The sequence below is a fragment of the Chamaea fasciata genome, unplaced genomic scaffold (genome assembly GCF_029207755.1).
Source record: "Chamaea fasciata isolate MVZ Bird 193981 ecotype frontalis unplaced genomic scaffold, bChaFas1.0.hap1 SCAF_8, whole genome shotgun sequence".
In the NCBI taxonomy this organism is placed as follows: domain Eukaryota; kingdom Metazoa; phylum Chordata; class Aves; order Passeriformes; family Sylviidae; genus Chamaea; species Chamaea fasciata.
In genome coordinates this window covers 23,780,265-23,805,560 of record NW_027094093.1, presented here as the reverse complement: position 1 = coordinate 23,805,560, position 25,296 = coordinate 23,780,265, and the positions used below count along the sequence as shown (strand labels likewise).

General features: G+C 57.1%; 3 protein-coding genes across 13 annotated transcripts; 2 read left to right on the top strand and 1 right to left on the bottom strand.

The window, feature by feature from the left end:
• The first annotated feature begins 52 nt into the window (after positions 1 to 52).
• PLCD4 (phospholipase C delta 4) lies at positions 53 to 10,176 on the top strand. Of its 6 annotated transcripts, none has more exons than XM_066190159.1 (16): positions 53 to 153; positions 2,782 to 2,831; positions 3,178 to 3,336; positions 3,792 to 4,022; positions 4,245 to 4,372; positions 4,973 to 5,204; positions 5,599 to 5,800; positions 6,068 to 6,212; positions 6,642 to 6,794; positions 7,145 to 7,285; positions 7,639 to 7,795; positions 8,210 to 8,326; positions 8,609 to 8,787; positions 8,910 to 9,045; positions 9,137 to 9,286; positions 9,414 to 10,176. In XM_066190159.1, the coding sequence occupies exons 2-16, from the start codon at positions 2,807 to 2,809 to the stop codon at positions 9,518 to 9,520; spliced, it is 2,262 nt and encodes a 753-aa protein (XP_066046256.1). In that variant the 5' UTR covers positions 53 to 153; positions 2,782 to 2,806; the 3' UTR covers positions 9,521 to 10,176. The 6 variants fall into 6 exon arrangements, with proteins under 6 accessions (XP_066046256.1, XP_066046257.1, XP_066046254.1 ...); XM_066190160.1 differs by having other exon boundaries at positions 2,779 to 2,831; XM_066190157.1 differs by lacking the exons at positions 53 to 153; positions 2,782 to 2,831 and having other exon boundaries at positions 2,955 to 3,336; positions 9,414 to 9,529; positions 9,705 to 10,176.
• ZNF142 (zinc finger protein 142) lies at positions 10,162 to 20,447 on the bottom strand. Of its 4 annotated transcripts, none has more exons than XM_066190152.1 (9): positions 20,163 to 20,447; positions 19,382 to 19,714; positions 18,188 to 18,829; positions 17,679 to 17,942; positions 16,407 to 17,219; positions 16,002 to 16,179; positions 12,146 to 15,371; positions 11,160 to 11,265; positions 10,162 to 10,799 (listed from the first exon to the last, which is right to left on the bottom strand). In XM_066190152.1, exons 2-9 carry the CDS (start codon positions 19,662 to 19,664, stop codon positions 10,300 to 10,302), a joined length of 6,012 nt encoding a protein of 2,003 aa, XP_066046249.1. In that variant the 5' UTR covers positions 19,665 to 19,714; positions 20,163 to 20,447; the 3' UTR covers positions 10,162 to 10,299. The 4 variants fall into 4 exon arrangements, with proteins under 4 accessions (XP_066046249.1, XP_066046250.1, XP_066046251.1 ...); XM_066190153.1 differs by having other exon boundaries at positions 17,679 to 17,939; XM_066190154.1 differs by lacking the exon at positions 18,188 to 18,829 and having other exon boundaries at positions 17,679 to 17,939; positions 20,163 to 20,323.
• Positions 20,330 to 24,998, top strand: BCS1L (BCS1 homolog, ubiquinol-cytochrome c reductase complex chaperone). Of its 3 annotated transcripts, none has more exons than XM_066190163.1 (8): positions 20,330 to 20,370; positions 21,166 to 21,542; positions 21,803 to 21,942; positions 22,058 to 22,252; positions 22,462 to 22,525; positions 22,882 to 23,051; positions 23,489 to 23,606; positions 24,268 to 24,998. In XM_066190163.1, the coding sequence occupies exons 2-8, from the start codon at positions 21,223 to 21,225 to the stop codon at positions 24,518 to 24,520; spliced, it is 1,260 nt and encodes a 419-aa protein (XP_066046260.1). In that variant the 5' UTR covers positions 20,330 to 20,370; positions 21,166 to 21,222; the 3' UTR covers positions 24,521 to 24,998. The 3 variants fall into 3 exon arrangements, with proteins under 3 accessions (XP_066046260.1, XP_066046259.1, XP_066046261.1); XM_066190162.1 differs by having other exon boundaries at positions 20,358 to 20,413; XM_066190164.1 differs by lacking the exon at positions 20,330 to 20,370 and adding an exon at positions 20,377 to 20,468.
• Positions 24,999 to 25,296: the final 298 nt, after the last annotated feature.

Genomic DNA, 25,296 nt, shown 5'->3' with positions numbered 1-25,296 from the left:
GCGGGGAGCGGGGACGTCCCGCGGGGGCGGGGGGTCGGGGGCTGGGGGAGGGCTCGCCGCCCAGGCGCTGCCGGGGGGCGGGCAGCCCCGGCTCCGTGCAGCCGCTGGCGGTGGAGCACCGGCGGAGCGGACGGGAGCGGCAACGGAGAGCGGGTACGGACCGGGCGTCCTGCGGAGGGGAGGGGGTGACGGTGGGTACGGGGCTGCGACCTCCAGGCTCTGGGACCCCCTCTCTCGGGCTGCGGTACCCCAGAGCGGCTGCACAGTTGGGGTGGCGCGGGGCAGAAGTGCCGGCGATTTTGTCTCCTTTGCCCTGAGGTGTGATTTATCCCGAGTCCCAAATCCCTTGGGGTTTGCCGCCTCATCCCGGAGCCCCTTGTCTGTCCCCTCGCCTCCACGTTCTTCTGCCACTGACAGCTGCCGGCTGAGCAAAGCTCTAGGACAAGGGCAGTTTTGTGAGCACACGAGGGCAGCAAGGTATGGGGGGTGCCTTAAGGGGCTTGAGCCGGGGGGGTCATCCTTCCCTGTTCTGGCACTGTCACCCATATGGTGGCATTTTATTCTGCCGGGTGACTCTGCACTGGAACGGCTGGGGCCTGCTCACACTCACTGGCCCTCCAGCTCTCCTGGGGCCTGTCCACCAGGAGAGACCCTGTGATGGCTCAGAGTGTGCTGGGGTAGCTGGGGCTGTGCTGGCAGCAGGCAGCTGCCCTGCAGGAAACTCTCGGATTGGGTTTCTTCACACCCTGTTTCTCATCCTGCTTGGCTCAACTATGTAATTCAGACTGGGGCAAGGGGGCCTGCATTGGGCCAGGCTGAGAGGGGCTCACAGCATCCCTCGCACAACAGGAGAGAGCTGAACAGATATGTCCTTGCATCCACATGCTCTTCCTTGTGCTTGTTTGTGCTTCCTTAGGTTGGACGGGATCATCCCTTCTTTGTTGCATTTGTGGAGAAGTCAATGCTCCATGGTTGGGACTGGGCATGCTTAGGTCGTGCTGGGAGCCTGGAAGGGCTGGCACTGGGGGAGAAATTTAGCTCCAAACTCTCAGTGTGGTTATGGGCCCTAAGAGCTACAAGCTGCTCCCTTGCATGCTGCCACCTTGTACACATGCATGGCAGGGTGCCAAGAGGACAGAACTGTTGGTGGCACTGAGCCCATCTTTGTGCCAGTCCAACATGTCTCCCTGCTTCTCCAGTTCTGGTGCCTCTTCCTCCACCCCAGCTTCCCTAAGACAAGCCCATTTCCCTCATCTGCTGTGGCACAGGGGCTGCAGAACTGGTGAGCACCTGGAGCTATGGTCCTGTGAAGTAGCTGTGCCAGGCTGGATGTTGCTGGAAAGCAGGAGAGTGCAGGCAGATGGGTGACCGGGGTTCTCCCCGCTGGTTCCCTGAGGGCCATGGGGTGCCCGGGCTGAAAGTGCACTGTGGGGGGTGGATGTAGGGCATTCCTGGAGCTGTGCTAGCCAGCATCAGGGCACTGACTCTAAAGGGCACAAGAGGAGCACAGGGCTACTCCCCATTTTGGGGTACGGGCACTCCAAGTCCTGGGCCAGTGGGTCAGTGCCCTGTGGGTTGGATGTGGGGGCATACAGGCACTACAGCAAGTCCTTGCAGTCTGAGCCTTGCAAGAAGGACCAGTGTTGGGAAAGCACAGCCCCAGCACTGGGCACTACTGGAAGGCATTTGGGATGGCACCCCAGCTACTCCATGTCTTCAGCAACATGTGAGGTCCCCACGAGTGGACAGATGATCCCTATGTGCCCCACGGACAGCCAAACAGCCACAGCTTGCCCCATGACTAGGGTGTCTCGCAAGAGCAGATCCACAGCCCTGGCCAGTGCTATTCTGCCCTGCTGAGCCAGACAGGGGATGGCTGCTGTCTGGCCTGAGAGCCCACGAGGGTCTGGCAGTTGGGCTTGGCAGCTGCCTGCACACTGACGGCACTGGCTATTCCCAGCCCTGCTTCACCGGTGCTGTGCTGAGTCAGGGACCTAGGGCACAGCTGCCACCCCTTCACCCTGGCACAGAGCCCTTTGCTCCCAGGGATCCTGGGACCCCTCCTGCACCCAAATCCCAGCCCACCAGCTGTGGCATTTGCCCCTCCAAAGCCAAACTCCAGCACCTGGGTGACAGGCACATCCAGTGATTTGTCAGCGTAATTAAAGTCTCAACTGCCTAATCAAGGTCTCATTGTCCAGTAGTATTTATAGTTGCACTCACTGCCGTATGCTTCCTGTACAGCTGCGGGTGCAGTCACTGCCTGGGGTGCTGGTATTCCCTGGGGAGAAGAAGCTGTAGGAGCTGAGGGTCATTGCTCTGTGTTCCCTTCCTTGCTATCACAGCTGTGCCTCTCCCTTACTTTCAAATTTGCTGGTTGGGGTCATTTTCTAGGCAGTGGAGGGTGTTCTTGGGCACTGCCAGAGCAGTTTTTCCTGGTTTCAGGGTCTGCTTCTTACCTGGGAGCAGCAGGACTCTGGTACCCACTGGACTGTGGGGCATCAGTGCTGGCAAGTTTTTCTGTTTTCCACCAACACCTTTTGAGCTCCGGCTTCCCGGTAACACAGATTAATATTTCATGAGTATGGTGGTGTGAACTCGACACTTAAGGAATGCAATGACCCAGCAGGAGACAGACACAGGTGCACTCAGCTGCAGGCAGGGGCACACACACCTCACACACACGTGGGTATGGCTGGAGCCCACTCATCAGGACCTGGGCACAGCATGAGGGTCTGACCTTGCTTCCCCCAGCCACCTTCTCTCTTCCCTCCCCAGCAGCTGTCAGCGTGGAGAAGGCAGAGCTATGGCATCGCTGCTGTGCAACGCCCGTGAGTGCCCCAGCGGAGGATGGGTGCAGGGCAGGGCATTGGGTCACCTGGATTTATGCTTAGGCAAATCTGGCTTCTGGGTTGAGCTCACCTTGTTGCACTCAGAAGCATACCTACCCCACCATGGCCATTGGGATTTGGGCTTGGAAATGCCAAGGGTGCGCCAAGGGAAGGGTTGATGGGGAATTACCCTGTGCACCTCTTGTGCTGACGGGACTTTGGTTCATCCCTCCTCCCTCATGGATTGAGGGACCATGTGCAATCTCAGAGGTGAGAGGAAGCAAACTAACAGGGCACAGTGCCTGGATACCACCACCCTCAGTGATGCAGCCCATGCTGTCCCCAGGCATCCAGCTCACAGACACACTGGAGCAGATGCAGCAGGGGACTCTGATGCGCAAAGTCAAGTCCAAGAGCTGGAAGAAGCAGCGTTACTTCAAGCTGCAGGAAGACTGTATGACCATCTGGTACCAGTCCAAGAGGACAGGCAAAACTGAGTCTGCCTGTGAGTACCAACTGTGTATTGGCCATAAGGCCATCAGTAGGTTTCAGAGTGAACAGGGATGTGAAGTTACGGAGCTTTTTGGGCCATGGTTGCTAAGGGTGCTGGGGGATTGAAGAAAGGCTCTCCATGTATGTGTGATCTCTTCTTACCCACACCTCTCCATGAAACATCCTGCCCCCAGCAGGACCCATGGGTCAAAAGGGCTGAGTAGAAATTGCAGCTGATACAAATTGAACCTCTGGAATGCCAGCGCAGGAGTAAGCAAGACAGAGGGGCAGATGGATGACTGGCTGACTTGATAGCTCAGTGGTTAATGGATAGATAACTAGGTGGATGGATGGATGGATGGATGGAGTGGAAGAAGGAATGACTGTAAGGATAGATGTCTGTGGGCAGTGCCCCTTGCCCTGTGGTCCTTGTCCCCTACAGACAGGCCTCCCCTCCCTCTGCCCCAGTCTCCATTAGCGATGTGGAGACGGTGCGGGAAGGGCACCAGTCAGAGGTGCTGCAGAGTGTGGCCGAGGAGTTCCCCCCCGAGCGCTGCTTCACCATTGTCTTCTACGGCCGTCGCGGCAACCTGGACCTCGTTGCTGGCTCAGCAGAGGAGGCACAGTGCTGGGTACAGGGCCTGCGTCAGCTCATCGAGGTGGCCACCACCATGGACCAAAGGGAGAAGATAGACCAATATCCTTCCGGAGAGCATCACTCTGCCCCACTCACCCATTGCTGATCATCACCTAGGCCCTGCATCTTCAGCCTTACCCAGCATGTGTGTAGCTGTTTTTAGTCTCACCATCTGCATCAATGTAGGGCACATGAAAAGGAAAAGATGCCCTCTGATACTACCCAGCCCTATTTCTCAGAGCCAAGGTCCTTTCCCTTAACATTTGCCCTGGTTTCCCGCACATGGATTCGTGACTGGTTCCAGAAAGCCGACAAGAATAAGGATGGGCGCATGAACTTCAAAGAGGTGCAGCGTCTCCTGAAGATGATGAACGTGGACATGAACGAGGACCATGCCCTGCGGCTCTTCCAGGTAAGCACTGTACCTGAGAGCCTGGAGGGGTTGGAGAAGGACCGGAGGGGCCAGAACAAGCTGTGCAACCCCTCGTTGCAAAAGGATCTGGTCACTTTCATCCATCCATCCATCCATCCATCCATCCATCCATCCATCCATCCACCCATCCATCCACCTATCCATCCATCCATCCATCCACCTATCCATCCATCCATCCATCCATCCATCCATCCATCCATCCATCCATCCATCCATCCATCCATCCATCCATTTGTTCAGGCAACTGTTTACCCAAACACCCATTTGTTCATTTATTTGTTAAACTAACATGCTCTTTCTTCATCCCATTCATTTGTCTATCCAGCCGCTTATCTGTCTACCCAGCTAACCAGCCAACTGCTTTTTTATTCCTCCCTCCCTTCCATTCCACAGTTCACCCAACCAGCCCTCCATCAGCCCATTCATCCATTCCCCCACTGATCAATGCCTGCCACTGCCACTGGTGTGGGGTCTCTGCGGCCTCTTTTTGGGGTGGGAGAATCCCCCGACAGCAACTTTGGTGGCCAAGACACCCTGTTTTGCCCTGTCTGGGTGCTGAGGGAGCTCCCTTGCAAACAGGATGCTGACAAGTCAGAGTCGGGGACACTGGAAGGGGAGGAATTTGTACTCTTCTACAAGGCTCTCACAGAGCGTGAGGAGGTGCTGAGCCTCTTCCAGGAATTCTCTGAGGATGGAAAGAAGCTGACACTGCTGGAGCTGGTGGATTTCCTGCGGGAGGAGCAGCTGGAGGATGAGGGCACAGAGGAGCTGGCCATGGAGCTCATTGACAAGTATGAACCATCGGAGACAGGTGAGAGCTGGCTCAGTCATCAGCTGTGCTCTGCATGGGGGCAAGGAGGGGTCAAAGACTCACAGTTCCATGGCAGGAGCATTCCCAGCCCCATCCTGGTTGAATGGGCACAAGAAGAAGACTCACCAAGGTGTGATCTGGGTGCAGTTCTCCTTTATTTGGTCTGTTCCTGGGCCATTTTGGTGTATAGGGTTGATCACCCATGGTGTACAAACACCAGTTTGGGGTCCACTTCCAACCTTTCCAAAGTTACTGCCCTGCGGCATCTTTCTGTGCCCCAGACTCTGGCAGCAGCTGTGCCCATCAGTTTGGGGATTCTGGATCAGCCCTGTTTGCCCCCATTCTGTCTCTTCCATGTCCCTGGCTGTTGCTGAACCTCCCCCTGTGCCTGCAGCCCGGGCTCGCCATGTGCTGAGTGCTGATGGGTTCCTCATGTACCTCTGCTCCCTGGAGGGCTCCATCTTCAACGCCCAGCACCGGGTGCTGTGGCAGGACATGAGCCAGCCACTCTGCCACTACTTCATCTCCTCCTCCCACAACACCTACCTGATAGAGGATCAGATTCGGGGCCACAGCAGCATCGAGGGCTATATCAGGTAAAGGGACTGCTCCCTTCCAGCTGCCCTCCAACACCCTCCCACTCCAGTGTCATGTCCTGAGCAGCTCCATAGGATAAACCCCAGAAGATCCTTTGCTCCTCTGTGGTCCAGCACTCCTCTGGCCATGCCCTGCATGCAGCAGCATCCCCACCCTTGGTGGGTGTCCCCTGGCACCGTAGGGGTGACACCCACGGGCAGAGGGGAGGGCAGGGAACTGGTACCCTGGCTGAGTGCAGGGTTCCAGGGGTGACAACCCACCCCCAGGGCTCTGAAACGGGGCTGCCGGTGCCTGGAGGTGGATTGCTGGGACGGGCCAAATGGGGAGCCCATGGTGTACCACGGCCACACCTTCACCTCCAAGATCCCCTTCCGGGAGGTGGTGAGCACCCTGGGGAAGTACGCCTTCAAGGTAAGGCACCCTTCCCCAGGTGCTGGTGGTCGTGGGTGGGTCCTTGGTGCGTGAGAATACATGGTAGAGGTGGGTCCCTGGAGGGGGAGTGGTACTGAGGCTCACACACCTGGTGATGCAGCAGGACTGGTCTCGCTGCGGGGAGGAGGGTAGCTGTGTCACTTTCTGGGGGATAGCACTGGGGGGTCTGACCTGCAGCCTGCACTGTGCTGTGCCAGGGGTTGGGGGCTCATGGAGACATGGACTGTTGGGGGTGCAGGGGTGAGATGGGATGTGGGGGATACTGGGGGATTTGGAAGGGTGTGAAGGTCTCGGGAGAAACAGACACAAGGGGCTCCATTCTGGCACTGATCATGCCTGGATGAACCCCTTATGAGAGCTCACCAGCCCCACCAAGGTTTATTTCCAGGTGTGCATGTTGCTCCTCAGACCTCAGACTACCCCGTGATCCTGTCCCTGGAGAACCACTGCAGCGTAGAGCAGCAGGAGGTCCTGGTCCAGCAGCTCAAGGACATCCTGGGGGAACAGCTTCTCACCACTACCATTGATGGGCATGTCCCCACCCAGCTCCCATCCCCAGAGGTAGGGACAGAGCACAGCTGTGCAGGGCATCTCTGTCCTGCCTGAGAGTGTGGTCGGAAGTGGATCTGCTGTTCAGAGACTAGGCCAACCTGTTCCAGCAGGAACACTGGTTGAGGATGCTGGAGGTGGGTACTGTGTCCTTGTGTTCATAGAAGTGCCAAGGCTGTCCTCAGGGTTGTCTCCCCATATCCTGCAGAATCAGACAGCAGGGCAAAACCCTCCTACCCCATCCCCTTCTGAGTGCTGAAGGGAGCTGGTCATGCTGACCTCCAGCAGCGCAAGATCCCAGGGGGCAAGGCCCATGGTGGCACTGGGTAGCTCAAGGTGCTTCTCTATCCCCAACCCCACAGGAGCTGAAGCACAAGATTTTGCTGAAGGGCAAGAAGATCGGGCGGCTGGAGGACACCCTGGATGGGCCAGGGGATGAGGCACCTGATGTGTCTGATGATGACAATGGGGCAGAGGCAGAGGAGGAGAGGCGGAGGGCAAAGGTGAGTGGTCCAGGCTGGGGACCAGCTGGGAGAGCTGAACCTCTGGACACAGGTATGAGCTGTGATGACATCTTAATGCATAGAGGAGAGACAGCAGAGACATCACCAGGCAGGGAGGACAGCCTTTTCTGCCCCTGGCTATGCCAGCCCTCTCTTTGTTGTGATGGCAACATATTGGAGGTCCCCTGCTTGTTCTGTTCCTGGCAGGAATACTGCTCATAATAGGGATGCTGCCACCCATCAGCACACCCCTGGCTGCTTTTACCTGCCCTAGCTCTACAGCCCCTGGCCTGGGTGAGTGCTGGTGGGTGGTGCCCCCAGCAGAAGGGACCCAACATGGCTCTGCCTTGCAGAAGGACAAGGAGACTCTGGCACAAGCACTGTCTGACTGTGTCATCTACTGCAAGAATGTGCCCTTCCGGGGCTTCCAGGAGGCCCGCAGCCATTCCCGGCCCTCTGAGATCTCCTCCCTCTCTGAAGCCAAGGCCAGGAAGCTCATCCGGGATGAAGGTGAGATGAAGGGGGCAGTGGCACCAGATGACTGGGACAGAGTAGAGGGGGCTGATGGCTTCCTCATGAGTAGTGCCAAAGCCTCCAGACACCGGGGTTCCCTCCCTGTCTGGAAGAAACAGGGTCCAGTGGGGCTGTAATGTGGGATTTGGCTCTGGTAGGTGATGAGGTTATTGGCTTAGAAAACAAGGCAGGACACCTAGATTCCTGAGAAGGGAAAGAGATGAGAATTGGTGGGTGGGTGCACAGGTAGATAGATAGAGAGATAGATAGAGAGATAGATAGATAGATAGATAGATGGATGAGAGGATGGATGAGAGGATGGATGAGAGGATGGATGGATGGGCAGTACATGTGGGTGACTGTGCAGGCTAGAGAATGACCCCACAAGTGGGCCTCATGTTCTATTCCTAGGAAATGAGTTTGTTCGCCACAATGCCTGGCAGCTGACACGCATCTACCCCAGCGGGATGAGGACTGACTCCTCTAACTACAGCCCCCAGGAGATGTGGAACGTGGGGTGCCAGATCGGTACGGCTGGGGTGCTGCAGGGCTTGTGGGCTAGGGAGATACCCCGAGTCCTGTGCTAAATGCCACCATCAACACCTATGTTAGTGCCAGCTACAACCCCATCTGGAGCCAGGTCAGGTTGCTGGCTCTTGTGGTGCCCTGGGGGTATTCAAGCATTAGTACCTTATTCCCCTATGCAACTCCACATCTCTCTGGCTATGGGGACAGGCTGGTTTTCAGCACAAAGAAGAGTGTGGTGTCTCCAAGCTGTTCTGAACCCTTTTCCCTGCCACCTCCCTCCAGTGGCCTTGAACTTCCAGACAGCTGGCACAGAGATGGACCTGTGTGACGGGCTCTTCAGCCAGAATGGCTGCTGTGGCTACGTGCTCAAACCACCCTTCATGAGGGATGAGGAGACTCTCTTCAATCCCAGTGACCCCAGCAGCCGAGAAGGCCCTGGCCCCATCACCCTGACAATCCAGGTACGGGGTTATGGAGAGACCCTGGAGAAGCCGTGACGTGGGGCTCAGTTGGTCCCAGACAGATGGGGACACTGTTGGGCAGTGTGCAAGGAGCCTCACAAAAGATTGATTTGGCCCTGCAGGTAATCAGTGGGCAGCAACTGCCCAAAGTGGCCAACAGCAAGGAGGGAGCCATCATTGACCCACTGGTGCGTGTGGAGATCTATGGGGTCCCCGCAGACCAGGCACACCAGGAGACTAAGTACATCGAGAACAATGGTGAGACCCACAGCAGTACCACGGACCCTGCTGTGCCCAGGCACAGTCCCTGCTGTCCTTTACTCTCTCAGCACCTGCTCTCTCTGCCCAGGGTTTAACCCCCGCTGGGATGAGACACTGCAGTTTCAGATCCACGTGCCCGAGCTGGCCCTTATCCGCTTTGTGGTGGAGGATTATGACAAGACTTCCAGGAATGATTTTGTGGGTCAGTTCACCCTAGCATTTGCCAACATCAAACCTGGTGAGTCACAGCTGCCCAGTGGTTTTGGGCACCCAGGACAGCCCTGCAATCATCTCTGGGGCTCAGCTGGGTACTAGAGAGGAGGGGGGGATGCCAGCTAGCCAGAACCTTGCTGTCCTTCCTGCAGGGTATCGCCACATTCATCTCCTCTCAAAGGATGGAACCAGCATCCCACCCTCTTCGCTCTTTGTCCATATCCGCATCACTGAGCCACCTGAGCTTGAGCTGGACTGAGCTCATGCGGTGAGCAGCGCCCGGATGGAAGCCATAGTACCAGCTTCGTGCAGCTGGGGCCACAAAGCCAACCACCTTGCCCTCTTGTTGAGCTGTTTCTGTCACCCGTGCCATTGTTGCTGCTGTGACTCCCTTTGCAGTAGCCGCTGAGGGCTGGGAAAAATCACTGACCTCCCCTTTCCAGGTTCAGGATGCTGCTGCCCATGCATGAGTGTGGGGTCTACGCCACTGCAGCTCCCTGCACCCTCCACAGGCACCCTGCCCTGGCCCACAGTCAGAGCTTGACTGTGGGGAGGAGAGATGGTGTGTGGCCCAGCTCTGCTGCAGGGGCTGGTCCCCCCGTCAGCGGAGCAAGGCTGGAGCCGAGCAAACCCCAGGGCTGGGCACTGCTGGGAGTGGAGTTGGTCCTCACTGCCCCCTAACCCTGCAGAGCCCCATCACATCCCTTGGCCCCTACAGCCCCAAATTAACCCTTAGCCCATCACTTCTGTGTAAGCAACTTAATAAATTGTTCAGTGACAGACAGGATTGGGTCTGCAGTGGTGCTGGGGAGAGGCAGGGAGCTGAGCTTGGGTTTTTGCTCTTTCTCCATGGGCACCTGGCCCACTGTTCACACAGGGATTCCAAGCAGCACAAAGAAATGGTATTAAAAGGAACTGAGCAATTCCTTTTATACAGTTGTGTATTTTACAACCCATATACATATATGCCTGTACACACACATACATTTCTGCAGCAGGCCTGTGCCACCAGTGCCTTAAAGCAGTTTGGATTCAGCCTCACTGCAGTGTGCCGTCCTTCTCTGCAGGGCACCCTCCTTCTTGCTGCACCCCGGGGGGCCCCTTGGCCTGGCTCTCCCTCTGCACGGTGTGAAGGTGGACGGTGTGTGTGCTGGGGTCCTTTCCCACCCCCTGGTTGGGGTCAACAGCCCTGTGCTCAGGGTGATGTCGCTGGATGTGCTTGATGACCTGGAACTTCTGCTTGGCCTTGTAGGGGCAGTAGCGGCAGAAGAAGGGGTGCTCATTGGTGTGGGTCAGGTAGTGGTGGCGCAGGCCGGCTGCCCAGCGGAAAGCCCGCCCACAGGCATTGCACACATAGGGCTTCTCCTCGCTGTGCTTCTTCAGGTGAGTCTTGAGGAGAAAGCGGGTCTTGAAGGCCTTGCCACACTGCTCACAGATGAAGGAACGGGCCTCCTGGTGCCGCGTCTCCTTATGCACCCGGAGGGCGTCCGCACGGTTGGTGCAGTACTCACACTCATCGCAGCGGTATGGCTTCAGGCCTGCGGCAACAGGGAAAGGGATGGCACCGGGATGAGGGCACAGTGCTCTCCACTCCACAGGTCTCACCCTCCCTGTAACAGAGCATCAGTCCCCAGGGACCTCCCCCTACATCCCATTTTGTTAGCAGGCACACCAAGATCCCCATTTTCAAGGTACCAAATAGTGCCTGGGGTTCTGTGCCACCCAAACTTCCCTCCCACCTGAGAGCACTGCCTCCACCCCATTAGCACAGGATAATGTGCTGTCCCCTAAATGTCCTCCTCCATCTTCAGCTGGGCCACCGGCAGAAAAAGAAGCATGGAGCAGCCCCAACACCCTCCCCAATGTTCGACAGCTTGTTCTCAGTGGGCAGCACTCACCCGTGTGCTTTGTCATGTGGTACTTGAGCTGGTTCACCCACTTGCATTTGTAGCCACAGTCAGGGCAGAGATATTTCCTCTCCTCCTTGTGGATCCGCATGTGATACTGCGCAGGAGGATAGGGTCATGATGAGACCATGTCCTCTGCCTTGGGGATGTGCAGGGCTTTGTGGGGGCAGTGAGAGGCTCACAGACAGCTCTGACATCTCCAGCTGCATGGGGCAAGGAGGGCTGTGTGCTTGCTTGGCAGGCTATGGGCAAGGGGGATCCATGCCAGGGTCAGGATGAGATGCCTGTACTGCTGAGCTGCTCTGTCCCAGCCTGTGGATGGCACAGGCTTTGCTCCCCAGTTTGGTATTTAAGGCAGAGTCAAGTTAAAAACCCAGCCCAATGGAGCTGAGCACGTTGCACAGCCTATTCCAGGTGGCCCCAGAGGACTCCAACTCAGCCTGGCCATTAAAATGTCAATATTTCTTTTAGCAAAACCAGACTATTTTTCCCTCCATTACCCACACATTTCCTGTTCTAGGAAAAGCCCTTTATCATGCATCAGGATGCTAATCACCTACAGCAACGAGGGCAGGGTCATGCTCTGCTTGCAAGAAAGCTGGAGGTTTCCCCGCACCCTCTCTAACTGGCACCACAGAGTATGCTGAAGCCAGCAAGCAGCCCAACTTGGCTTTGAATGGTGCAAGGCTGCACCCAGAGAAAGCCAGAGATGTCAGCAGGAAGAGAATTGAACTAGGACTGCTGCCACCTTCTTGCTTTGTTAAAAGTCTCCCTTGCCCTTAAACTGCAACAGCCGAGAAGAAATGTATTGTACTGACTTGACTTATATCTGCTTGCCTCCTATTTCTGTTCACTATGAGCCACTGAACACTGAGGATGAAACCTCCCCTTGGGAACTTCTTCCCCAAATCCCTGTGGCTGGATGCTCCTCAAGCAATGTAGATGCAGTAGGATACAATCTCAAGCAGAGCTCTTACCTTGAGACGTGAGGGGTCAGCGCAGGCATATTTACAGAGGTGGCACTTGTAGGGCTTCTCACCAGTGTGGATGCGGATGTGCCACGTGATCTTTTGCCTGTTCTTGGTGGTGTACTCACAGTCCGAGCACTTGTACATGCGGGTGCCCCCATGGCCCTTCATGTGCTGGTCAAACACAAGCTGGTGCCGGCAGGCAAAGTCACAGAAAGGGCAGTGCAGGGGTTTGTCCTGGGGGGCAGCCGGCTCGTGGCTCTCCATGTAATGCCGCACCAGCTGCTGCCGCTCCTTGGCTGCAAAGCTGCACAGCTCACAGCGGTGGCTGAAATGCTCTGTCTTGTGCTCCTCCAGTGCCTCCCGGGTGGCAAAGGTCTCCTTGCAGGTGCTGCACTCCAGGTGTGGGTGCTGCTTCTGAACATGGCATTTGAGCGTGGCCTCACTGTGACACACGAAGTCGCAGCGTGGGCAGCTGTAGGAAACCTTCTCCTCATGCCGTCGCAGGACGTGCTGCTTGAGGGCTGTCTCAGAACTGAAGCGAGCCTCACAGCGGGAGCAGCCAAAGTTGAGCTCACCGTGGTGGCAGCTGTTGACATGGCGGGTGATGTCATTCTGCAGGTAGCTGCTGTAGTCGCAGAGCGGGCAGAAGTGGGTGGGTGTCTTCTCATGCACCCGCAGGCGGTGGATGCGCAGCTTGGAGTTGGTGCCGAAGGTCTGGCTGCAGATGCCACAGGCGATGCGTCCCACACCGGTGTGCAGAGACTGGTGGGCCTCCAGGCGGTAGCGCCGCGTGGTGCTGAACTCACAGTAGCGGCACTTGTGTGGCTTTACCCCCTCGTGCTTGATGCGGATGTGCTGCCGCAGGCACCGGGCCTGCTTGCAGGTGAACTCGCACTGGCGGCACTGCAGCTGTGGCCGCTTGCTGTAATGCTTGCGGTGCAGCCTGCGGTGCAGCCGCAGGGCTTTGGCCACCTTGGAAGTGAAGGGGCAGGAGGTGCAGCGAAACTCACCCAGGGTCACGCAGCCCCTCTTCTTGTGAGTCTTCATGGCCCTTTCCTGGTGGCAGGTGAAGGGGCAGGTGGGGCAGGAGAAACGCCTCCTCTTGGGTAGGGTGGCTTTTGGTGGGGCTGCATCCAATGGGAGCTCGCTGGGCTGGTCTTTCTCAACACTGAGTGGGTCACCCGCAGGGAGTTCGGTCCTTTGGGGTCCATCCTCCTTAGGATGCAGGATGTGCTTTTCAGCACAGTGGCTCTTAAGGGCCCGCCGGGAGCGGAAGGCCTCAGGGCACAGGGAGCACCAGAACTGCTCCAGGTTCCGGCAGCCATCCTCCACGTGGGAGGTGATGGTGATGACACGGGAGCACACAAAGGAGCAGGCATTGCAGTGCAGCTTCCCTCCCTCCAGCCGGTATTTCCCTGAGGGTTTCCCAGGCTGGGAGGCACCAGCAGCTCCACCTGGCTCAGTCCCACCCCCTTGCTGGGGAGGCTCTTCTGCCACCTCTGTGCTGTCACCCAGCAGGGATTTCTCAGAGGCATGACACCCTGATGTCTGTGCCCCAGCCAAAGGAATGCCTGCTGCTTGTGTTTTATCAGGTAGCAGTTCAGCTTCCCAAGGGCTCTCAGCATGCCCAGACTCCTCTGAGCCTCCCTTCTCGCTCTCTGCTGTTTCTGTACCATTATCACCAGGCTGGTCAGCAGGTTGGCAAGGTCCAGGTGCCTCCTGATTGGCTGGTTTGAGGATCTTGTTGTTCCTCAGGAGAACTGGGCACTTCTTTAGGAGGTGAGTGTTGAGTCCCCTCTGTTGCTTAAAGCTGGCACCACACTCACGGCACATAAGCGGGGCCCGGCGATTCTGGCAGCTGGCTTTGGAGTGCAGGGACAGGGATTTCTCCTTCCGCGTGATGTACGAGCACTTCTCACACTTAAAGACCTGGCTCTTTGACTGCACGACCAGCATCTGCACCCTGCCCTCCAGCACCAGTGTCTCTGCCTGCTCCTTGTCCTGCTTCCGCAGAGCCTTCAGCACTGACTCTGAGCCGCCCCTGGCATTGTCACCGGAGGCGGTCACATCCTCTGGGACAGGCAGGTGGCCGTGTTCAGGAGTCTTCAGCATGCTGAGCCAGGCCTCCGGCAGCTTAGCTTGGCTGGTCTCTCTCACCTCAGTGTCTGCCACCACCTTGTGGTGGTCTGAGCATGACCCCTCAAGGTGGCCCATGTCCTTCCGTAGGATGTCTTTTCCCTGGTTGTCTCCTGACGCTACGCTGCCCTTCACCACCTTGTCTTCCTGTACATCTACCTCTTCCTCAAAGTCTGGGATGTCTTCGAGTGTACTGCCACTGTCCTCCAAGTCAAGGCCATCCCGGGAGCCCAGCATCTCATAGGCTACGGGAGGCTCCTTGCAGGACAGCATTTCCACACTCTCTGGCTGGGTCACACAGGCTTCTCCAGTCAGCTTCTCCAGGAGAGGGTCAGATGAGACACTCAGTGTCTCTAAGTGCAAGGTGCAGCTCTCTGCCACATCTTCAGAAGCAGTGAGCTCAGTAGAGTCCGTGGCAGCATTTCCTTGCACACAGTCATCTTCCAGGGCAGTGCCAGCAATAGCACAGCTCTGCTCCCCCTCGCCTATGCCTCTCTCTGCCTCGCTGCTGCTCCCTGGTGGAGTGGCATCCTGCTCAAGGAGGGGCACCATGAACACTTGCTGGTAGCCCTCTTCTCCCTGGGACTCCACCTGGGATGGCTTCTCCTTCACCAACTGCTCCTTGCCAGTGAGGGGGGAACTGGCATCCACATGCAGGGCTGCACCCAGCTCATAGCCAAAGAGTGCCTCAGATGAGCTGATCTCCAGCTCCTTGCTGGCATAATTTTCCAGCCAGTCCTTGTCACCAGGAACGTAGCCATGAATCTTGCGCTTATGGAAGAAGAGGCTGGTGTTACTGAAGGTGCAGTACGAACAGAGGGCACAGCGAAACTCCTTCTGCTTGGTGTGCTTGCAGTTCTCATGGTTCAGCAGCGCCTGCTTGTACTTGGTCTGGTAGGTGCAGTACTGGCACTGGAAGATAGGCACCTGGTAATTCTGCGAATGCTTTGCCTGCATGTGCTTCTGCAGCTCGTACTTGCGCTTGCAGGCAAAGCCACACACCTCACAGATCAGACTTTTACCCTGGTGCCGCAGCTTGTGGCTGCTCAGCTGGTCAGCACGGTGACACCGGTACGAGCACTGGTTACACTGGTACCTGCGGGGACATGCAGAATCGGTCAGGCAGCACGGAGAATTGGGGCAGGCTGAGCTTCATCACACACGCTGAGCTCTCCTTTCCCATCTCAGACAAACAGGGAAGGGGTACTGTTCAGCTTGCCAGATGTGACCTTTGCCATCCAGACAGCTCTTACCATAGGCAATTCCTCCCTGCTGCAGCCCTTGGCACACTGGCGCTTTACACCCCCAGCCTGGGGGCTGGGGATAGTTTTCCTGAGTATTCCATACAGTGACCGTGTCAGACACACTCTCACACATGCATGCCAACAGCGCTTCCAGCATTCCTGGATGCAGGCTAGACCCAAAGGAGGTGATAATTTGGCAGTCCTTAACAGGTCTTGACCCACAAACATCAGCAGAGCAATGAACCCAAGCTCAGAATTGCACCTCTGAGGTAATACACCTCCTTGGTGGCATACAGACACCAGAAATAGCTTTGTCACCACAGCACTATGCTCTAAGTTCAAACCCCAAATTTCTTAAGTACCAGAAAGGGCAGGGCAGGCATGAGAAAGTCTGGCACACAGTGCAGCCAGAAGCAGACCCCTGGAGCAGGATTTGGGGAGCCCTCACTATACTGCCAGGCCAGCGGAGTAGGGGGTCTTACCGGAGATCTCCAGTGTGCTTGCGCATGTGGACGTTCAGGTAATGCTTCCACTTGGTGATGTACCCGCACTCAGTGCACATGAAGTTCTTGTCGTTGGAGTGGGTCAGCATGTGCTTGGACAGGTAGCTCACATCCCGGCATGTGAAGTCACAGAGCTCACACTTGTGAGGTTTCTCTCCTACGTGCAACACACAAATGCCTTCAGCATGACAGCCAGATAAAGCAACATGGCAGAGAAACCAGCTCAGCAGGGAGCATGCAACAACTTCAGCCAAGTGATTCTGGGCTGGCAAAGCTGGTGGCGGGACCCATGAACCCCTGACCCAGCCCTCCCACCCAGAGGCAGGACAAGACACCTTCCCCATCCCAGCTCAGCTTTTGGGACCCCTACAGGGGAACACCCACCAGTGTGCAACAGCATGTGACGGATGAGCACCCGCTTGTGCGCTGTGGCAAAGGCACACTCAGTGCACTTGTGGATCTTCTCGTTGGCGTGCATCTTGCCCACGTGGTCGTGAAACTCCACAGGGTTGAAAGTGGCATAGGGGCAGAAACTGCACTGGAGCTGCTCGCTGCCCGGGTGGCCCTGCTTCTTGTGCTTGCGGAAAACGTGCTTGTTGGAGCAGATGAAGTCACACTGCTGGCAGTGGAAGGCGTAGTGGGTTTTCCGGTGAGCCTCCATGGCCTCAGCCGTGCCGAAGAGCAGCGAGCAGGCATGGTACTTGCACTCCACTGCCTTGATGCCATGAGCATCCTTGAGATGACGGACAAACTCCTTCCGGTCCTCTGCACAGTAATTGCAGTCCCCGTGGAAGCAGCTCAGCCTCTTGGGTTCAGCTTTGTGAGTCTTCAAGTGCTCCTTGAGGGCCTGGCTGAGCCGAAACTTCTCCTCACAGACGGGGCAGGAATAAACATCAGAGTAGAAGTTGGAGATGTCCTCATGCATGCTGGCCATGTGGCGGTTGAGGGCGTTCTTCTCCACTGAACTGTAATGGCAGAGTGGGCAGCGATGAGCCTTCTCGCCTGTCTCCCGCATCATGTGTATTTTCAGCTTGCTTTTGCTGGTGAAGTACTTGTTGCAGTTGGGGCACTGCAGGCTGGGGTCAGGGAAGTGCAGGTGGAGGTGCTCTACCAGGTGGGTCCGCTTTTTGAAACATCGCTTGCATTCAGGACACATGTGGGTTTTGTAGAGATACTCAGAGCCTTCTACAACATCCCCTGGGGGAACAAAGGAGGGTGAGCAGTTAATAGGGAAAAGATGGAGAGCACAGGCAGATGTTCTGTCCCTGATCCAGTTGTGCAAGGTTGAGAGTTTAAACACACGTCTAGTCACACAGCTGCCACCTACACAGAGGGACTGTCCCAAGCCACCAGCACACTTCAAGTGAGCTCTTTCCAACTCAACACTGGCAAAGCACAGCCTACATCAGGCCTGCCCATGTGTCCCTGGTCCTCAAAGACGGGCAGACCTTTGCCTAAACCTGGCAGCATGCGTGAACAGGAAAAGAAGGGACATATTTGCTTGGGCAGAGGTTGGAGAAACAAGTGCACTGGTACATGCAGGACATGTGAGGTCACCCAGCAATCTGGGCCACATTTCCCTGACAGCTGTGAGGATGTGGTGCTTGTTCACAAAGCCTAAGCTTTGATAAACCCTGCTAAGGTCCTGTGTCCTACCTTTGAAGTGCTGTGCCTGTGGCACTCCAACTTTTTTGGGAGCTGATTTCCCATCCTCTTTGGCCTCAGCTTCGCAGAGGCTCTCGCCATCCTCCTCTGGTGATTCATCCCCACTGCTGTCTGAGTCCTCTTCTCCAGCTGATGCTTTCTGTCCCTTCAAGGAGCTGTACCCAGTACCTGCAGGCTCTGCTGGCCCGGCTTCTGCCGTGCTGGCTTTCCAGCCAGGGGGGCAACTACCTGGCTCCTCCTGCCCTTCTGATGCTGCTTCAGTGGGGAAAGACAAAAGATCATCATGTTCCATGCAATAGGAAGCCACCCTCACACACCCACACACATGCAGAAAAACCACCTGGCTCAGATGGAGGGCACACACTGTGCTGCAGGGAGGCACAAACGCAAGGTTCCCAGCCCTCCAGCTTCACCCCCCACTCCTCCAGCTGTAACTGGGAGGCACAGACACAGCCAGCCTCTGCAGCATGCACAGGCCCCAATCCCCCACCCAGCCATACCCGATGACAGGATGCAGCACTGGTCAAGGCTGTGGGGCTCTGAACTGGGGGGGGTGCCTGTTGTGGGCATGTCAGAAGGGGACTCTGTGGTGTGACCCTTCCTGTGCTGCCAGAAGAGCTTGGCATTGGCTGTGATGAAGTCGCACTGGCCACAGTGAAAGGGGAAGTGTGTCCGGTGGTGCTGCTCCATGGCCTGGCGGCTGGGGAAGAGCAGCGGGCAGGCCCGGCAGGCACAGGCCACTGGGGAGGCCCCATGCAGGTGGCGCAAGTGACTGCGCAGTTGCTTGCGGTCCTCTGTGGTGAAGTGGCAGCCCCTCTGGGGACAGGGCAGGGCTCCCGACGGGGCACGGTGGGTCTTGAAGTGCTCCTTGAGTTGGCCAGGCTGCAAAAATGCCTCCTGGCAGATGGGGCACAGCAGGCACTCGGGAGCAGAGCCTTCATGTGTGCTGGCTCCAGGCAGCTCTGAGCCCCCGGGGTCACCCTGGCCCTCACTGGCAGAAGCCAACAGTGCCCCTGGGAGCTCCAGGTGCTCTGGGGGAGGCGGCAGCAGCAGGCACTGGTGCTGGGACAGCAGGGAGGCCTCTGAGTAGCTCTGGCCACACCTCTCGCAGAAGTACAGCTCCACCACTTTGACCAGAACCTCTGCAGAGAGCAAGGGATGAGCGTTAGGGATGATTCCAGGCCCAGAGCTTGGGACTGGTGGTTCAGTTCCAGCTCCGGACAAAGAGACTAAATCCTTCTTGCCACAAATTACATTTTGGGAACTACAACCCCCATAAGAGGGGGAATACCACCACCCAAGTGGCCATGATAACCATTGCTGTCCCATTGCACCTCTGAAGCATGCAGGGATGAGAGGCTGGCCTGGCCCCATTTCTGTTAGGATGTGCCCACACTGGACCCACGTGGGAACCATGCTGGGGGTAGCAGTTCAGGTGGAGATCTCTGCCTGGTCCCTACTGACAGCCTGGAGTGACCCCCTCACACAGCATGCAACTCCCACAGTTGCATGCATCCCACAGCCACTCTCCCCATCCACATATCCAGCTAGTGCCAGGTCTGTGCTCCATGGCAGCACCAGACTCATGATGAAGGGTCAGAGATCCAAGGGCACCCAGGACAGGGACCCTGGCCAGACCTCTCTAGCTCTGCTGACTGCAATGGGGTCCATTCTGCACTCCCTGCACCCCACACCTGTAGCAGTGGTCGTGTTGCTCAGCGTCACATTGCCAGCCACTGCCTCGATGAATATTTCCACGTTGCTTCCTTCAGCATGAGCCCCTTCCCCAGGCATTGAGGCCTCTGCCAGCAGCAAGTTCTGGCTGGCAGCCAGTGCGGGTGTCCCAGCCAGACCAGTGCTGGCCACACCAGAGCTTCCCATGGCTCCCACCACTCCTGGTGTGGGCAGGAGCAGCTCTGAGCACAGGGTCTCCATCTCCCTGCTGACACCCTCTGATACAGTCACTGCTGTGCTCATTGCCACCAGGCACTGCCTTGGTGCTGGGCCAGTCAGGATGACCTCTCAGTCTGAAACAGAAGAAAGCACTTTAAATGAGGTACATTCCGGAGCCCAAGAGGATTTTAGGGAACAGACTGTGATGCCAGCCTCGAGGCAGGGTATTTCAATCCCGGCTCCTTTCTGCTGTGCCCCAAGCAGGCCGCTGGCAAGCCCTCTGTCACAGGACAGACGAGAGTGCAAGGACACCTGTACCTCCTTCCCGAGCCCAACACCCAGGGCTTGCTCCCTAGGTCCAGCTGGGCCGACCCCCGAGCCCATCCTCAGAGTATGCCCAGTCTCCAACCAGCAGGTGCCCCCACGAGTCCCGCCGGGCCAGGCTCCCCCGCAGCCCCTCGCCTTTCGCCCCGGGCAGTCCCCGGCACCCCCAGACCCTCGCCGCAGGCTGTTTCCGGCCCTCCCAGCCCCTCACTCCTCATCCCGAGCTGGCCCCGGGTGCCCGCAGCCTCTCACCCTTACCCAGGGCTGTCACCAAAGTCCCCTCAGCCCGGGCCGTCCCCGCCGTCCCGGGTCCCCCTGCCCCGGCACATCTCGGTGGTGGTGTCGGGCGGCGAGAGCGCCGCCCTTTGTGCCTCTCGCGCAGCCGCTCTGCCCAGCCCCCGGCCCCGCTCTATGCTGCGGCCGGAAGCGGCGCGGGCGGGAGCGGAAGCGGCGCGGCGCGGTGCAGGTGAGCGGCGGTGGCGGCACCGGCTGGAGCGGGGACGAGAGAGGTGCGGGATCTTCCGCGGAGTGGCCGGGGCTGGGCCTCTGCTACGGGAAAGGCCGGTGTGGATCCGGGTCTTTTGCAGGGGAGGGTGGGGCTCCTGCGGGGGGGGGGGGGGGGGCTGCGGGACGCTGCCCACGGGACGCGGTGCCCTGGTAAGGAGGAAGGTCACGCCTTATTCTAGTGGAGGTGGGATTCTGTACCTGAGAGAGCAGAGCGTGTCTGTGTATCTGGTGGGGAAGGCTCCCCCTCGTTCTCAGTACATGACGGACGTGCTGAGAGAAGTGAAGAAGCTTCAGGCCCCCGGAGCGTGCTGCTGTAATCTAGACGGAGGTTGCGCCTTCTACCAACGTCGTGTGCCCGTTCTCAGCAGCAAAGACCCGGCTCTTGGCTCAGCCTGGGGATGTGCTTCAGCTTTTTCAAACGATAAACCTTAAATAATTGCAGTACTCATGATTTCTGTCTGTTCAAAGAATAAAACCCCGTAAAAATCTGGCCTTGTTTTTTTGATTGAAGAAGCAACAGATGCTCCCATGCTTCTTCAAGGGCCTCCATGCCCCCTCCTGCTTGGCTCAAGCAGTGGCCTGCAGAGAGGAAGAAGGTTCCTGCAGCCGGCAGGAACAGTTGGTAATAAGCACAGATGTGGGAAATCCAAATGTGCCAGGCAGCCCTTCACCTTGAGGCCTGGCCCCAGTAAAAGGGCAGGGAATTGTGGATGATCTGTTGTGTTCCTTGCTACCATTCAGTCTTTCCTCACAGGTTTGTTGCTGGAGTGCAGAAACAATGCTGTGGAAAGGAGCTGCCTAACCTCCCACAATGCCCCTTTCTGACTTTGTCTTAGCACTGAAGGACAACCCATATTTCGGGGCTGGGTTTGGCCTCGTCGGGGTGGGCACCGTCCTGGCAGCAGCTCGTAAGGGGGCCCAGTTTGGGCTGGTGGCCTTCAGGCGCCACTATATGATCACCTTGGAGGTGCCCAGCAAGGATAAGAGCTACCAATGGCTGCTGAACTGGGTCTCCCACCACGCCAAGCATACGCAGCACCTCAGTGTTGAGACCTCATACCTGCAGCATGAAAGTGGGCGTGTCAGCACCAAGTTTGACTTTGTCCCCAGCCTCGGGAATCATTTCATCTGGTAAGGGATGGTAGGGGAAAGCAGGTTGGGGATTGAGTCTCACTTTGGCAAATTGGGGGCCTTGTAGAGGCAGTGGAGAGGATCCTGGCTCCTCTCTGGGTCTGGGGTGGGGCAGGCGATGAAGAGTAGCAAGAGCTGCCTGTACTCAGCAGTGTGAAATGATTTCTGTACATGAGATGAGTGTTCTTGATGCATGAACCAGGTGAGGCGCAGCTGAGTGGTGCTGGATCACTGTACACCCACCTGTCTTCCTGCCCCAGGTACCGCAGGAAGTGGATTCGTGTTGAGCGCAGCCGGGAAACACAGATGCTTGACCTGAACACAGGGACCCCCTGGGAGTCTGTCACCTTCACTGCACTGGGCACTGACAGGGAGATCTTCTTCAATATCCTTCAGGAAGGTCTGTAGGGGAACTGTGTGGGGTCCTGCTGGGAACAGCTGACTCCCTGGAGATGCACAGGGCTTCACGGGAGATGCTCTTCCCTGGCAGCTGTCCCCTGTGCCTCTCTCTGCAGCCCGGGAGCTGGCGCTGCAGCAGCAGGAGGGGAGGACGATCATGTACACGGCCGTGGGAGCAGAGTGGCGTCAGTTCGGCTTCCCCCGCCGCCGGCGGCCCCTCAGCTCCGTGGTGCTGGAGGAAGGCGTGTCAGAGAGGCTGGTGCAGGACGTGAAGGAGTTCATCAACAACCCCAAGTGGTACAGTGAAAGAGGCAAGGCTCTGGTGTGGTATGCTCTGTATGATGTGGGGTGAGGCAGGATGCACACGGTCCTCTCTGGAACTGGCTGTGGAGAGATTTTTCCCTGCTGCTTACCTTCCCCAGGTGTATCCTCTTGGCATGCTTAGCACAGCACCACAGCTTGGAGGGAGGGAGCACAGAGCAATCCAGGTGGTTGTCCTAAAAGAACACTGTCTTCTTAGGGATCCCCTACCGAAGAGGCTACCTGCTTTATGGTCCTCCTGGATGTGGGAAAAGCAGCTTCATGTGAGTATTATCAGCTCCCTGCTCTGGGCCACAGCAGTCTTGGATGAGAGGGCGTGGATGAGTTTGGGTTTGGAATACAGGAGTGGGCTGTGCCTTATGTGTGGTGCCTATTGTATTCATTTGCATTGCTGACATTGTGACAGGTCAGGGTGACAAGCCCTTTGTGTCCTTGTTTTGCAGAGTGCTGCATGGTATAGGTGGGCTGAACAGGGTCTTCCGCCTGCTCCTCAGATCTGATCCTTGCTGGGAAAGGACCCCTCTGCCCTCTCCCTTACTGCTAAGGGGAGAAATCTGATTTTTCCTTGACTGCAGGCTTTCTCACTGTGATTCACCCTTGTGGTTTGTGTCCTTTCCAGCACAGCCCTGGCTGGGGAACTGGAGTACAGTATCTGCCTGTTGAGCCTCAGTGACCACAGCCTCTCTGATGACCGGCTCAATCACCTCCTGAGTGTAGCACCGCAGCAGAGCATCATCCTGCTGGAGGATGTGGATGCTGCCTTTGTCAGCCGGGACCTTGCAGCTGAGAGTAAGAACTGTTCCTGGGCCAGCAGCAGGAGGGAGGTTCTGTGGCTGTACCGGGAAAATGTTTGGGCTGCTCAACTGCACCAGCAGAGACCAGGAATGGGGGAATCTCTCAGGCCTCAGGGCCCAAAGTGGAACTTGTCCAGTTTTGGCTAGGCTGTACAGTGGAATTTGGATTCTTTATCCTCAGGCAAAAGTCCTTCTCCTGCCCAGCTGCTTTCAGGATGAGGGAGAAGGTGGCTTTCCTTCTCATTCTTTGTGTTCCCATGGGTGTGTGTGGGCAGGGGAGATGAATGTGCTGCCAGCCAGGCAGAGAGTCAGCCTCCAAAGCAAGGAGTTACTGGGCAGCTTCGCATAAGCCTCAGGTGATAGCAAGGTGGCCTGCAAGCCTGTGCAGGGTTAGTGGCCAACGGCTACAATCTCAGACACCTCTGTTCCCAGACCCGGCTGTGTACCAAGGCATGGGGCGCCTGACCTTCAGTGGTCTCCTCAATGCGCTGGATGGTGTGGCCTCCACAGAAGCCAGGATTGTCTTCATGACCACCAACTACGTGGACAGGTCAGAGCTGCCCCTGGGAGGGAGTGGAGTGGGTAGCACAGGAAAACCTTTATTTATTGAATCCTCCAGCATGAAGACGGGGGTTCAGATTTCCCACATACTCCCTTAGGATGCAAATCTTTTGATTGCTGATCAGGATCTCTTTTGCTGGAGCATTAGATGCCTACTTGCTGTTCAGAACATGGTTGTGTTCTTCAGAAGTGGTATCACCTTTCTGCCCATGGGGAACTGCAAGTTTTGGGGTTGTGTCCATGCTGTGAGTGAAGCGCTGGCCCCATGTGCAGCCCAGTGGGTTGGTGGGATGCAGCCTGGGCTCCTGGTGCCTGGGCAGCCACTGTGCTGTGGCAGGCTTGGTTCACTCCAGACAGAGCCGGCCTAGAGGTTTGTTCAGAGGTTGCTCATGGGACAGAGGTGGGCAGAGCTGTTTCCCAGGACATTGTTGTCCTCCTTTGGAGTCTGTCCTTCCCCAGCTCTCTCCTTTCTTTTTGGGTTGATTTGCCCCCAGGGGTTAGCCTCTTTCCCCTCTTTACCATCACACAGTGCATGGCACTTTGCAGAAAGGACAGGGGCTGTGCTAGTGTGGATAGGGGCTTCCTGCAGGACCCACCCTGAACAGGTGCTTTGATGAGGTTTTCCAGCCCCACCCTTTGTCTCTTGACAGGCTGGACCCAGCCCTGGTGCGTCCTGGCCGTGTGGATCTGAAGCAGTACGTGGGCCATTGCTCCCACCGGCAGCTTGCCTGCATGTTCCAGCGCTTCTACCCCGAGCAGCCCCCGGCTGCAGCCCAGCGGTTCGCAGAGCAGGCGCTGGCCGTCTCCAAACAGATCAGCCCTGCCCAGGTGCAAGGCCACTTCATGCTTTACAAGACGGACCCTGAAGGAGCCACTTCAAACATAAGGTCCAGCCTGCTGTGACCAGGGGCCAGCTTTCCCTTGTGATGCTGAGGGGACTGGGACAAAGATTTGACCATCCTGGGGATGCCATGAAGCTGCCCACCTGCACAGGCCAGGTCTCTGTTCACCTCTACCTCTCCTACGCCTTGGTTTTGGAGAGTCAGAGCTGCCAGCCTCACACCAAGGGAGGGAATCTGGCTCTTGCTGCTCCCCAGACCTGGGTGCTACTGCACCAGCCCTGCTCACCAGTGTGTGCCTCATGTTGGGATTGCTGTAAGCTACCAAGGCACCTGGTGTGAATCCCTTTCCTTGTGGGTCAGCCTGGAGATGTCCCAGAAGGGCATTTCCTTTGGGCAGGACATTGGGGTTCTACACTGCTAAAAGTGTATGGTTTTTTTAAAGGACAGTGGTCTCACTGGTTTGTGAATATCCTCTGTGAAGTGCACAACACAGCTCTTGTCTCTCTGGTCCATTTTCCTGTAGTTGCTTCTTTATCCAGCTGCTGGTCCAGAGCCCTTCTGACCAGGGCCTGGCAAGGCCAGTACTCCAAATCCAGAGTGTTTCTGAAAAAAACACCAGCTCCTAAGAGACAACTCATTGTCCCTCGGGCTCCAGGCTGGCGCCACTGGTCCTGCTGAGTTATGATGCCAAGGCACAGATCTACTTGGATATTGTTCCTAGGTGGGCATGACTGTCCTTCCCACCAGAGGAGATGTGGGGCCCTGGAGCTGTATAAGGGCAGATGAAAGGCCTTGGCCAGTTATAGCATATCTTCCCAAGAGCTCTCCCCTTCCAGT

What these genes read in the sequence shown, in the direction of transcription:
- ZNF142 (XM_066190152.1), bottom strand. Translation starts at nt 19,664, where the DNA reads ATGAGCACAGCAGTGACTGTATCAGAGGGTGTCAGCAGGGAGATGGAG. An exon ending in CAACACGACCACTGCTACAG is followed by an intron (nt 18,830 to 19,381) that starts GTGTGGGGTGCA and finishes TGCTCTCTGCAG; the next exon opens with AGGTTCTGGTCAAAGTGGTG. An exon ending in CCACATGACAAAGCACACGG is followed by an intron (nt 10,800 to 11,159) that starts GTGAGTGCTGCC and finishes CTGTTGCCGCAG; the next exon opens with GCCTGAAGCCATACCGCTGC.
- PLCD4 (XM_066190157.1), top strand. Translation starts at nt 2,955, where the DNA reads ATGGCCATTGGGATTTGGGCTTGGAAATGCCAAGGGTGCGCCAAGGGA. An exon ending in AGCATCGAGGGCTATATCAG is followed by an intron (nt 5,801 to 6,067) that starts GTAAAGGGACTG and finishes ACCCACCCCCAG; the next exon opens with GGCTCTGAAACGGGGCTGCC. An exon ending in CCCAGCTCCCATCCCCAGAG is followed by an intron (nt 6,795 to 7,144) that starts GTAGGGACAGAG and finishes CCAACCCCACAG; the next exon opens with GAGCTGAAGCACAAGATTTT.
- BCS1L (XM_066190163.1), top strand. Translation starts at nt 21,223, where the DNA reads ATGCCCCTTTCTGACTTTGTCTTAGCACTGAAGGACAACCCATATTTC. An exon ending in CTTCAATATCCTTCAGGAAG is followed by an intron (nt 21,943 to 22,057) that starts GTCTGTAGGGGA and finishes CTCTCTCTGCAG; the next exon opens with CCCGGGAGCTGGCGCTGCAG. An exon ending in TGTGGGAAAAGCAGCTTCAT is followed by an intron (nt 22,526 to 22,881) that starts GTGAGTATTATC and finishes TGTCCTTTCCAG; the next exon opens with CACAGCCCTGGCTGGGGAAC.